The 13,796-nt window shown below is 36.5% G+C and overlaps 2 protein-coding genes across 16 annotated transcripts in view; one reads left to right on the plus strand and one right to left on the minus strand.

The window, feature by feature from the left end:
* LOC132110029 (NACHT, LRR and PYD domains-containing protein 12-like) overlaps positions 1-9,098 on the plus strand; it is a 32,274-nt gene extending 23,176 nt beyond the window's left edge. For 4 of the 15 annotated variants that reach the window (XM_059516597.1, XM_059516596.1, XM_059516595.1 and 1 more), the window contains 4 exons: positions 2,140-2,313; positions 5,553-5,726; positions 8,020-8,198; positions 8,527-9,064. In XM_059516597.1, the coding sequence (XP_059372580.1) occupies positions 2,140-2,313; positions 5,553-5,726; positions 8,020-8,198; positions 8,527-8,567 (568 nt within the window). In that variant the 3' untranslated portion in view covers positions 8,568-9,064. Of the gene's footprint in view, positions 1-2,139; positions 2,314-5,552; positions 5,727-8,019; positions 8,199-8,510 lie in introns of all 15 variants that reach the window. The other 11 variants (XM_059516602.1, XM_059516606.1, XM_059516599.1 and 8 more) reach the window with 10 other exon arrangements.
* The window catches only part of sybl1 (synaptobrevin-like 1), a 129,009-nt gene that overhangs the window by 15,303 nt on the left and 99,910 nt on the right, over positions 1-13,796 (minus strand). The window lies entirely within an intron of this gene.

Genomic DNA, 13,796 nt, shown 5'->3' on the forward strand with positions numbered 1-13,796 from the left:
CAAATTCATGAACATTCCGTTAATGTAAGTCTATGGGATTTTGTGCCCACTCTTTCGTCTGCTGTGGTAACAACAAGGTTTTGCACAAAGATACAGCACACCTCTCCTCAATGAGCCTGAAGTTTTGTCCAGAAGAAGAAGTATGCAAGAGAACTATAGTGATGCTTTGTCTTTGGTAAATATTAATAATAAGCATATTTCCAGTATGTGCCTCGGGCTGCACAGTATATATTCAGTTCCCATGTATTCTTTTATCCTACAAAAATTAGCATTCTGTCATATTCCCATTACCAGTTTCTCATTTGGACCTAACTCTCCCTGTTCTGTGGTCTCTTCATCTCCTGTCTAGGAAAGTAAAATGTTTGAGGACACAGAACTGGTTTCAATGCAAACTCTGATGACATGCCGTTGGCCCAATTTTACTGATCTAAAGTACTTTTACTATGTGAATTTTAGAATATACTGTATGTAGCTATCCATACAACTTACAAGCTTGTTCTCCTCTGTCCTCTTCCACTTAAAGTATTGTAGGATACTTATCTGTGTGAACATTTTGACTAATGTTACTTCGACATAGTTTATGGACATGTATCAATGGCACATTGAATTCACATTAGCTATCATTTGCCTGTTTTACACAACATAAAATTAAAAAAATTGCTTCTAAGTAGGCTAAATTTGACAGTTTTTTAAAAATACAATAAAACTAATGATCAAACTGATCAATCTCCCTCAAATACAAAGTGCGTCTGTGAATAATATTGTTGTTTAACGCTAGTTGTAACGTTAAAATCAACCGTCCAAATCTGTTTGGCAGATCCAGCTGATGTATTCCAGCCCAAAATGCACACAAAACTACCAAAAATATGTTATCACTGATCAGTATTTATTTCAGTATTTTTACTTCCACGTTTTTCTTTTCTACTATGTTACGGTTGGTTACATTTACATACAAGAAATAAACACTGGCTACCGAAGCATACATAAAATAAACCGTTTTATGTGCATTAGCGCCACCTTTTGGACTGGAGTGTTGCCCTCCTTGTAAATAAATGACACCATCAAAACCTTACGGCGAAATAACAATATCGTCCACACACTCGTTTATAAGGCGGCCTCTTGTATCTCTGCTAGTCGATTTTATTTCATCCAGTGACATGATGGGTTTTAACTTCATTCAGGAGATTTTGGGTAACTGCACAACTGACAGACTTTGAGCGCACCGCCAAACGGTGCATGTGTGTGTGTGTGTGTGTAACCATAGCGACAAAACGACCAACTTTCGGAACCTGCACTTAAGCCTATAATTTCGTTTTAAAAAAATTAAATATGCATTTAAAAGTTTCAGAATGGATTCATTTGGAGACTCTGAAATCGGCAGAGATAGGCAGGCAATGCAAAACAAAATCTGACATTGGGAAATAGTGAGGGGGACAAAACTTAGATTTTGAAATGTGGGGGGGACGTGTCCCCCTCACGTATAATGCTCCTACGCCCCTGCACGCACACTAACACAGACGCACACACACACTCACACACACACTCACACAGACGCACACTCACACACACGCACACTCACACACACGCACACTCACACAGACGCACACTCACACACACTCACACAGACGCACACTCACACGCACACGGTTTTTAAACAACAAAATACACTCACTTACATGAACTTGTGAATCAGAATATCAGAGTTGATGACATGTTAAGCAAGTGTGTGAATATTTTGAAAAAGAAATATATATAAATAAATAAACAGGATACATCTGTAATGCAGTGTTTCCTGTCTGTTGTGTGTCACGTGACAAGCATGATGCGTCTCCATGGAAACAATAAGAGGAAACATTCTAAATCCTCACTCTGGGGTCAGCTAGAATATTTTACACTCAGCAGTGAAAGGGTTAAAAAACTGCATCAATGAACATCATCTTTTCTCTTATTATTAAACATCTGATGTAAATTAGGCTTTTTGAAAGCTCTTTTAATTTCCTATTATTATTTTTATGTCCTGTGAGAAAAATGTAATGGTCTGTATAGAATTATGATTTCTTACTCAAAGTTAGTCTTTTTTTTAACATGTTAAACTGATGTGATGTGAGAGAGTGAAGAGTGTGTCATTGTTCTCTACAGGTTGTGGGATTGTGGTGTCACAGATGAAGGTTGTGCTGCTCTGTGTTCAGCTCTGAGATCAAACCCCTCACACCTGACACTTCTGGATCTGTCTGTGAATAAACTAGAAGACTCTGGAGTCACACTGCTGTCTGCTGTACTGGAGGATCCTCACTGTAAACTGGAGAAACTGTGGTAAGATCATCTCTCATATAGTCACGTTTCTTTGTCCTTTAAAATACATTTAAGACTAAAATCAGCTTGTAAAATAAATGTTCAGTACACACATTTAATCTCAGCACAAATGTCTGAAGAAGAAGTTAATTTCATTCATCTCCATCACATCACTTGATCTGCTGCTCCTGTTTTTGACCCTCCAAACATTTACTGGATCTTCAGTTGTTTCTGCTAGCTTCAGATGAACATTAATGTGTAAAATAATGAGTCAAAGTGATTTACTGCAGAGGATGAATATCACAGAGGATTAGAGTTCAACAGAGTCTGAATGTGTTCAGTTTGAACTCACTACAGTGATCAATGAGAGAATGAAGGTTACAATCACTTTAGCTTTCAACATTATCAGACTCTCAGATTGTTTAAAACCTGAAAGTTGTTTATTCATTTACACTCTTGAACATAATAAAATGAACCTACATACTGTATAGAATCAGCACTGTTTGCAGGAGCAGCAGAGTATCAGTCTTTCTCCTCCATCAGAAGTTTCCTTTTCCTCTGATAGCAAAGCTTTATTGAAGACAGGAAAATTGATCAAGATTGAATACTAACAGCTAACACTATCTCTATTAATTTCTACACATCTCTATTCAGTGTATAAGCTGTCAGATGAGACCAAACATGACACAGTGATGTGTTTGATCACAAGAGTTAATAACTGATGTGTAATGGGGAACACGTGGCTCCTGTGAAGCAGATGTCCTCCTGTAGGTGTTTATGAGTGATGTGTTGTTCTCGAACGATTCGTTCATTTTGAACGAATCTTTAATGTGACTCAGGAAGAACGAGTCGTCTCGGGGAGTGATTCGTTCAGTCGCGCATGCACATTATTCTATAGGTTCTGTTCTAGTAGTAGTGATTCACCTGTCAGTCAATGCAGTCTTGAGCCGGAAAGAGAATTGATTAGTTCATAGTTCAGGTCTATCGGGTTTTGACTCGTTCCTTAATCACGTGACAGCCACATACGCTAAACCTATGTAGTCTGAGCCGGAAAGAGAATTGATTAGTTCATCTTTTGGGTCTTCGGGTTGTTCGTTGTTTTGTCGTGTCGTGACAACATTGGCTAGAGTAATTAGTTAATTTACAACCTTCCTTACAAATGGGTGCATAGTACTTATTATTTTTTATTATAATTATTGGTTATGCTTTAAATTTTGTCCATATGATGGCGAAATCACTTAGATAAAGAAGAGATGTTTTGTTTTTTGTTTTTTTCACAGTGGATTCTAATCTTCAAAAATGACCTTGTTGTATGATTTATGTCTTTTGAGTTCACCCTTCAGATTAGACGATAGAACTGTAGTGTTACTTGTTTAGGATTCAAAATGATATTTGCTTTTATCTTATGTCATTATGTCCTTTTTGAGCAATCTTCTTGTACATATATTAGACCAAAATATCAAGTTTGCCTAGGAAAAGCAATTATTATACTAGCAAACTCAAAATTAGATTAAAAATGAACAAACTAGGCTATAAATAATTTGTATTGTAGGCTTGGATTATTATATTATTATAGCCTAGAGTTTATTTACTGATAGACAGTCAAAAAGACAAATGAATCAATATTTTATTTATAACAGGGTTTTATTTATTTATAAAATAATAACACACCACAGATCCTGAAGAAACAGTAACAAAAACACAGTGACAGAAATGTCAGAAATAGCGTATGGGTCTGTCACGTGATTAAGGAACGACTCGACCTGAAGACTCATGAGATGAACTAATCAAATCTCTTTCCGGCACAGACTGCACTGGTTTAGCGTATGGGTCTGTCCAGGGGCGATTCTAGGATTTTTTCAACTGGGGGGCACAAGACGGGCCACGATTAATACAGAGGGGCCAATCTTGTGTTGTTTGACCTGTATATCCAAATCATTTCAAGAGTTCAGTAACCTTTAAAATCAGTAATAAACAGTGATACCCTATTATATTTTAATAGCAGTTATTCACTGCTCTAAATCAAAACAATCAAATACAATTTGTATTAACTTTTCACTTTACAAAAGTGAAAGAAAAACTGTAATAAATAAAAGAATCCAATGTATGAACAGTGTACAACTCACAAATAATAATAATAATAGAATTCATTTATAATAGCCTTATATAATATATATATAATAGCATTATTTATATAAATGCAGAATAGCATTAATAATTCATAGAAATAAATACACAATTAATGAATTAATATAACTAATATAAATTTAATATAATAAATTGTTTTTGTTTATTATCCACATCCCATTCAATTTGCATAGCAGCAGTTGCAGTAAATTTGCATTGATGAATAAACAAAATCTACTTTTGTCAAGGCTAATTAATCTTGAGCATATTGATTTAAAAATATCATATATCCATACTTTGTTAGATAGCTACCTGTTCAAAAAGGTAGCTTTAGTTTAACATGTAAAATATGTGGATCCTATAGAAACAGTTTAGAATAGCTTAATTAGTCCAGTGTTATTTTAGTATTAGTTATTGATTTTGCTATTTAATTTGTGAGTGACAGACAAGTAGGTTGGGGGCGCACTGGGGGGCCAATCAGTTATCAGGAGGGGCCAGTGCCCCCATGGCCCCTCCCCTGGCTACGTCACTGGGTCTGTCACGTGATTAAGGAATGACTTGAACCTGAAGACTTGTCAGATAAGAGATGAGGTGAGCTAATCACAGACTGAAGACCCACGTAAAGAATGAATGAATCTTTTCTGTATCTTATAGCATTTTAGTTTTGTATTGTTTGTAGTGTGATCAACGTTTGCGTAAGTACTAGATGTGTTGGGGAAGTAACACATAACATTTTCATTACATTTTGCTAAAATGAACTAAATGAACGAAATGATTCGAAAAAAGATTCGTTCATTTTGCTGAACGAGACACAAAAGTCTGAGTCGGTAAAATGATCCGAACTTCCCATCACTAGTGTTTATTAGAGGAGCAAGTGACTGTTTCTCCAGACAGATCTGTCTTATATCACTATCAAACAATATCTCACATTCAGCTCTGTGTGTCTGTTCAGTCCTGAAGCACATGACAGTTTCAAACAGCAGCATTGAGCATCAACATCTAAATCTCTTTCTGTCAGCAGCAGTTTGTGGCAATGCTTGTCATTATATCTCCTCTCCTGATCTGAGACCAGAGTCAATAACAAACTACACACACTTCAACTACAACTAACACTGTGTCATTGTTTTCTACAGGTTGAGAGTTTGTGGTGTCACAGATGAAGGTTGTGCTGCTCTGTGTTCAGCTCTGAGATCAAACCCCTCACACCTGACACTTCTGGATCTGTCTGTGAATAAACTAGAAGACTCTGGAGTCACGCTGCTGTCTGCTGTACTGGAGGATCCTCACTGTAAACTGGAGACACTGTGGTAAGATCATATTTGACTCTCACACATGAAACACAGTGTAAAGTACAGTATGTCTGAAGTGTTGAGTCTCTTTCTGCTGCTGTGAGTTCATCTGATTGAGCTGTAAATGATTGAACAGATGATCTGCTCTTCAGTAACATGATGCTGCAGGACTGAGAGTCACACTGAAATACACACTTTCACACACCATCAACACTTCAGTCTCGTGACTTTAAACAGACTCATGCTCAACACTATCAGAACTGAGAAATGAAGAAGCTGGATTCATTCTTACTTCATCACATTCATTTTTCTGTAGTGACTTCTCTACTTAAATCAGGAATTAGATGTCTATTCTTACAGTGAGTTATAAATACTATAACCAAACCTAAACCCCCAAATAAAACTTATTGCATTTTTTTTACTTTGTTCTTCCTTTTTTGATTTACAAAAATAAATTTCAATTTCCATATTTTGGTATCAGGTTTTGTCAGGTTGATCTCCCTTCTAGGTTTAAATAAATCTCTCAAAAAATGGTTAAGTAGACACACACACACACACACACACACACACCCTATATTCACAAAGACAACAAGAAAAGATCAGCCTTGACAACTTCACAAAGTCAAAAACAAGAATAAATGACATCCTAGAATGAAACACTCCAGTCCTTACATTATGAACCAGCAATCAATATTTCAGTCGAAAGACTGTTTTTAGTGCTTCAGTGTGCATTTTATTAAATCATCTGTGAATGAAGTGCTGATAATATATGGAGATTTAGGAAAGAGGAGGTGTTAATATCCAGATTGAGACATTCATCTCTTAAAGGGTTTGGTCACCCAAAAAGGAAAATTATGTCATTAATAACTCACCCTCATGTCGTTCCAAACCCGTAAGACCTCCGTTTATCTTCTGAACACAGTTTAAGATATTTTAGATTTAGTCCGAGAGCTCTCAGTCCCTCCATTGAAGCTGTGTGTACAGTCTACTGTCCATGTCCAGAAAGGTAAGAAAAACATCATCAAAGTAGTCCATGTGACATCAGAGGGTCAGTTAGAATATTTTGAAGCATCGAAAATACATTTTGGTCCAAAAATAGCAAAAACTACGACTTTATTCAGCATTGTCTTCTCTTCCGTGTCTGTTGTGAGAGAGAGTTCAAAACAAAGCAGTTTGTGATATCCGGTTCGTGATTGAATCACTCGATGTAACCGGATCTTCTTGAACCAGTTCACCAAATCGAACTGAATCGTTTTAAACGGTTCACGTCTCCAATACGCATTAATCCACAAATGACTTAAGCTGTTAACTTTTTTAATGTGACTGACACTCTCTCTGAGTTCAAACAAACCAATATTTCTGTCAGATGCATCCGATTACTGCACATGTGTGATTCAGCGTGAAGCAGACTGACACACAGAGCGTCTGAACTGAACTGATTCTTTTGGTGATTGATTCTGAACTGATTCTGTGCTAATGTTATGAGTGCGGGTAAACCGAAGGCTTGAATCAAGAGAAATCATCACCAATGACGCCATTACATCGAGCGCAAAGGAACTGGTGAACTGTTTTCTTCAACCGGTTTATTTAATCGAACTGTCAGAAAGAACTACTGGTGATCAGACGGTTCTTGACTCGAGAACGAGTCAATCATTCATTCGTTATTTGGCTCGGCTCGGTGTTCATCTTCAGTTCTCTCTTGCTCTCTTTGTTATTTTTGGAACAAAATGTATTTTCGATGCTTCAGAATATTCTAACTGACCCTCTGATGTCACATGGACTACTTTGATGATGTTTTTCTTACCTTTCTGGACATGGACAGTAGACCGTACACACAGCTTCAATGGAGGGACTGAGAGCTCTCGGACTAAATCTAAAATATCTTAAACTGTGTTCAGAAGATAAACGGAGGTCTCACGGGTTTGGAACGACATGAGGGTGAGTTATTAATGACATCATTTAGATTTTTGGGTGAACTAACCATTTAATGATGCATTACTGTTTCTGATGGGTAAACACATCTCCTCATAAGCTCACTGCTGCAATGATAAATATTAACGAAGGTCCAGATGTTGGTTCAGGAGGAGGCTAATAATCCAGTTCTGTCGTTCATCATTATGAGTCTATATGAGCAGCAGTCAGTGCAACGTCTCTACAACAGTTCTTCCAGCATCCCTCCACCTCCCCAGCTCCTCCTCTGGATTTGTGTGAAAAGTGATTATTGTGTCTGAGCAGTTTTACAATACTGTAGTAATTGATTCACTGTTGATCTGATGTGAGAGAGTGAAGAGTGTGTCATTGTTCTCTACAGGTTGAGATATTGTGGTGTCACAGATGAAGGTTGTGCTGCTCTGTCTTCAGCTCTGAGATCAAACCCCTCACACCTGAGACACCTGAATCTGTCTGGGAATAAACTAAAAGACTCTGATGTGAAGTTGCTCTCTGATCTGAGGGATGATCCACTTCATAAACTGACGACATTAGACTATTGTGAGTTTTTTTTTTTTAATTATTATTATTTACACTTTTAAAGTTCAGTAAAATGTGTGTAACATGAGAATATAAGATAATAATTCAGCTTCACTTTAGTTTCTGTGTTTCAAACTGTTTATAATAAAAGTTTAATTCTATAATGTAACTGATCTATGAACATATCTTCATCATCTTCTATGATCAGTTGTTCATTCACATCTCTGGCTGTAATTTGGATACACTGTGTTTTTCTGAGCTGGATCTTCTGATGTGATATAACCGCAGTAATGTCTCAGACTCATATGTGTCTGTCTGTGTGTTTTATTGTAGGACTCTTAGTATTGAGACATCAGTTCAGTTTCCTCAGGATCAGCTGATGGTGAATAAGAGACGTCACAGTCACACAATCACAGAGACTGAAGACACAGAGACACACAGATCACAGAGACCGAAGACGCAGAGACACACGGCATCATTAAATCATTACTGTAATGATTTCAGTGTAAAATAATTATTATTCACATATTTTTGTTATGATTATTATTAAAATTTCCACTTAAATCTTCACTTTTTGTATTCATTTTTTGCTTCTTCCTCCTGCACACAGTTATTTACTAATGGCTGTGTTGACACATAATTATTTATTTTATGGAGAGGTTACGACTTTCAGTGTGATTTTACAATCTGATAAAGTTCTTAAATGTTTTAAAAAGTCTGTTTTTCTAATGATCAACAATTCAGTGTCTCTGAATAATGTTCCACATTCACCATCATTAACAATGAGTGAGATTTTGATAAGATGATAAATTTACAACAAAATGATACACAATTTACTGACAAATAATACATTTACAAAACAATGCAGTAGGAATGGAGTGTGAAGGATTTTAATATAAAGGACATTAAGAAAATAGATCATGTTTATACACCACTGAAAACCAAGGAAAATCAATGTAAGATTTTCAGTGATTGGTTTCTCAGGCATAAATTTAATATAGATCATCATAATTGTGTATTTTGACATTCAAAACTAGAAATGTATTGCTTGTACATTTCCTCTTTCTGTTAAGACATTTATAATTGACTAAAAATGTAATCATTTAACTCTGTGTATTAGATCTAATACAAGCTCTAACATTTGGTAAAATATTGAAAAAAAGCTGTAATGAGTATTAGATTAAATATTTTTATTTCAGGATTTTGTTTAAATTCATAAGTACAAGACAAAGGACTGAAAATGTGAGCTTCATTTCAATGAATAGTATGAATTAATAGAATTAATTCATATGAATTAATAGAACAAACCTTTAGTTTCTTCTCACAAAACTAGTTTACTTTCTCTTTCCTTTATGACAAACTCTTGACCTATATATTAAATGGTAAAATGCTCCAGTTTAAAAATATACTGTCTGAAAGTTTGACCAGAGTTAACAAAAAATGAACATATTTCAGTATTTTTACACAGCAACAACAGAACAAAGTGAACTGTGAAATTCTTAGAAATAAGACATGCTTCTATTTTACAATTCCTGGTTATTAATTATCCAAACCACCATGAACAAATTCTACAGCAAATAACATCAAATATTTTCTCTAATACAAACATACAATGTTTGTAACAATGTACAGTGTTCACAAACAACAAATACTCAAGACGACTTCTGTCTGGTTTGTTCTAGGACGTCACCTGAGAAATCACATCATACATGTCACTATAAAGAATTACTGTCCATTGTGTTATTATTAGGGATGCACCGATACCGCTTTTTCCAGTACTTGCCCGATACCGATACTTATATTTTTGGTACTTGCCGATACCGAGTACAGATACCAATATTTTTATTGCATTTGTACATTTTTTTAATATTGGGCAGAGAAACAAAAAGAGTATGTATAATGTTAGCTGGTTAACTTCATTTATTAAACAGTCAAACCAAAATTTATTCAAAACACACCTTTAACATTACACATTATCACAGTTTAATCTCTATAGTTTAGAAGATGGTAATAAAATATCACATGAACTCAGAGTTAAATTGTGTAAGAACAAATGAATCTTGATATAGTTAGATAACTTTGATAGAAATGTATATGTAATGAATTACAATCAACCAAAAAATAATGTTCAGACGGCTGTTAGTATACCAATATTTACACATCTATCAATATTTAGTCAGGCAAACCTTAGCCTTAATAAATGCCTGTTGTCTCCTGGCCATGCTGTCATCCAGGTCCATGCAGACTTGGTCTGAAAAATAGTAAAAAATATACAAAATTATATCTGGTCTCTGAATAATTTTTGGTTTGACTGAATATCCTTTAGTTATTTTCACACTTAATTATGCCCATTAAAATTTATTTTACAAGTTTTGTGACTTTGTTTTTTTTGTTTTGTTTTTTCATCACCTGTAAATTAATAGCATTAGAGCTGCTCCATTAAAGCGCCTTATTACTGTAATAACGCGATTTGCTGTAATAATGAAAGGAATCAGTCGTTATAAATCTCCTGTGATATTTTTCACAAATTGAAGTCACGTTTTTTGTATTTGTTTTTATCTGAAACGTCCTGCGATTTATATTCCAAAAGCCACTCATATAATGCAGAAACTCTCGAGCAAGCAAAACACGTGCAACACGTTTCTCTTTGTACTGTTCGAGAGAACAAGAGAGACATAGGCTACTGCCGAGCGCATTACACACAGGCTGCTAGATTCACTTTTGCAAGAAAGTCATGTATGCCCAAGGTTGAAAATAAATTATGTTTATAGTAAATGGCCCTATAAATTGTATTTTTTGACGATTTAGTTTTAATCCAAATATGCGGTTATCATCAAATATTAGTGACCAAGGGAAGGTTCAGTTGACGTGCTGAACTGTGAAAGTTTTCACAGATCCGAAAAGTGATGTTAGTGACCCAGGGAAGGGTCAACTGACCAAAACTCAACTGTGAAAGTTTTCACAGATCAGAACAGCGATGTAATTTTAAAGATCAGAATAGTTAAGGGATCAAGAAAGGGTAAACTGACAAAAGCTAAACTGTGAAACTATGCCAATCAGAATATTGAAGCCAAGTAGCCTACACAAGCAAAGGCACAACAACCAAAACTTTGTCAAACAAAGTGTACACGTATATATATATATATATATATATATATATATATATATATATATATATATATATATACACAGTATATAAATATATATATATACAGTATATATATTAAATTGGGCTGGAGCGCACCGGAGCGCAGCTCCGCCTCCTCGGGTCCACAGCACCAAATATTGTTATTCCACTTGAATTATTTTTCATCTCCTGGTAAATACATGGCATATGAGACTGAACAATTAGCAAGACAACACAGAGACACCCAGGCAACATGGAATTATCAGATGTGGGGGGAGGGGTTGGGGGGTAAGTTAATGCTGCTATTGTTTGTCATATCAAAAGAATGATAGAGACTGAAGATGTAAGCCTGTGCAGTATCAGTAATTTGGATGTTTGGAACTATACATTTAGTAGAAAAGCCCTAAGGAAAAGCACAACCAGCAACCCAGCTCTCAGCAATGGCAGTATTAGTAGCAGTATCCCAGCATTAGCCCTCATTAAGTCAATTTATTCAAACACATTAAGTCATTTTATGGCGCGATTTTTAATGATGACCACCTAAATAAGGGCTCCCCCTCCCTACAAAAGCCAAATATGTACGTTCATTTACCTAATAAATTGGAAACCGTTATTCATTGGAACAGGAACCATATGACAATATTAATTAAAAAAAAATAATAATAAATTAAAAAAAACACGGGGGGCACAGCAAAGAGAAACATAGCCACGCGATAAAATGCTATTGTGAAAGTTTTCACAAATCGAGCTCAACCTAATAGTATTCATTGCATAGATATCCTACATAGACAACTTTAATCTCTAATAGCTCCATTCTGCTGTCTGTTGTTCTGTTGTCTGTGTTTCTGTGTCTGAATATTGCACTCAGGGCCGTCGATAGTGGGTTGAAAGGTGGTGACGATTTTTGGGGCCCACGGCTGAGGGGGGCCCTCAACGATCTCAACCGACCGACGATCAGGACAGTTGACCGCCACTGCTGCGTGGCATTATGAAAGCTTATCGTTTTCACGTGTTTTTAAGCCATACCGCTTGTCGATTTAAACATTAAAGCATCCAAACACAAGACGCGGAAAAGCTGAACAGAGTAGCTGGTTAATCGCGCGCTGTGTTCGGTGCGGAGAGGGAGAGAGAGACGCGTATCACGGACAGCGACACTGAACCGAGCTCTCTTCTGCGAAGTTCTCCTCGAAGTCCCTCCTGCACCTGAACGAACAAATACAAATCGCAGTTTGAACAAACAAAAAGACGTGAAAGAGCCCAATTCAGTACCGCGGTGTTCTGGTGTTCAGGGCTCACGCAGAGAGAGGTGTCTCAAAACGGTTGAACACCGAATTTGCTTCTTTTTGCTCTTGTGCCGACAAATACATACAAAATATGTCAAAAATACCCGCCTTGAAAAGTATGCTCGAAAAAACTGTCAGTTATTTCTTAAGTGAAAGAAACAGCTGAGGAAAAAAATCGGATGTGTATTGTATGAAAACCCAACAACGCCATCCAGAGGTATCTTTATGCCCATGACCTTTTAATGCTTAGGAAAGGCTCAAGACATGCCCGGACAAGTATCAGAAGGCAGTCTATATGTACAGGTAAAGTGATTCACTTGTTCATTGTGCAAGAAGAGGGACTACTGCATGTTTGTTTCTTCTGTGAGTGATTGATTAACAAGTAAGTTATACATTTTATATTCTATGCTAGTCAACTAAAATACATTTTCATTCTGTTATTGTTACCTGTAAACTTTACTAGTTAAATAATGACTTGAATAGATTGTATAATTTGTGTGAGTTGCAGGCGGACTAAGTCTATGCTAAGTCAAATGTTTACAATCGTTCAATACTGCTTAACTGTGCATGTTCTACTGTATAATTTAGAGCAATAGCTTCATGATATAATGCATATAATGCATGTATGGCGGCGTGCACAGTCGCAGCGGCCAGGAGTTCCAACAACAGTCATGTTTTTTTTTCACTTTTTTGGTGGTATTGTGTATTACATTGCACATTTTTAGTACAGCGACATTACAATATAGCCGCTCTGAACTTTTGTACTTGAGTACTGCAATACACTACCCATTAGCCGAGTGCATCATTCCTCCGGAGATCGCTAGACCAGCTACCGGGTCCTCTGCAGGAGCAGGCCGACGAAGGAGGCGCTGTGAGCGGTGCAAGAAGAGGGGAAAACGGGCTGGTGTATGGGCCAAGCTGAAGGCTAATCCGTTCAAACCATCGCTTCCTACAATCTTTCTCTCAAATGCACGGTCGATCTGCAGCAAGATGGATGAGATCCGGCTACATATAGCAGCAAAAAGGATTATTTACAAGTGTTGCTGCATGATTTTTACTGAAACCTGGCTGAACAGCACCATACCGGTTGCTGCTATTGAGTTAGCGGGTCGCAACGCTTACCGAGCCGACAGGATTGCGGACTCTGGTAAGAAGATCGGCGGTGGACTTTGCATCTACATTAACAACTGTTGGTGTACAAATGTCACC

Source organism: Carassius carassius, chromosome 29 (assembly GCF_963082965.1).
Source record: "Carassius carassius chromosome 29, fCarCar2.1, whole genome shotgun sequence".
Classification (NCBI taxonomy): Eukaryota; Metazoa; Chordata; class Actinopteri; order Cypriniformes; family Cyprinidae; genus Carassius; species Carassius carassius.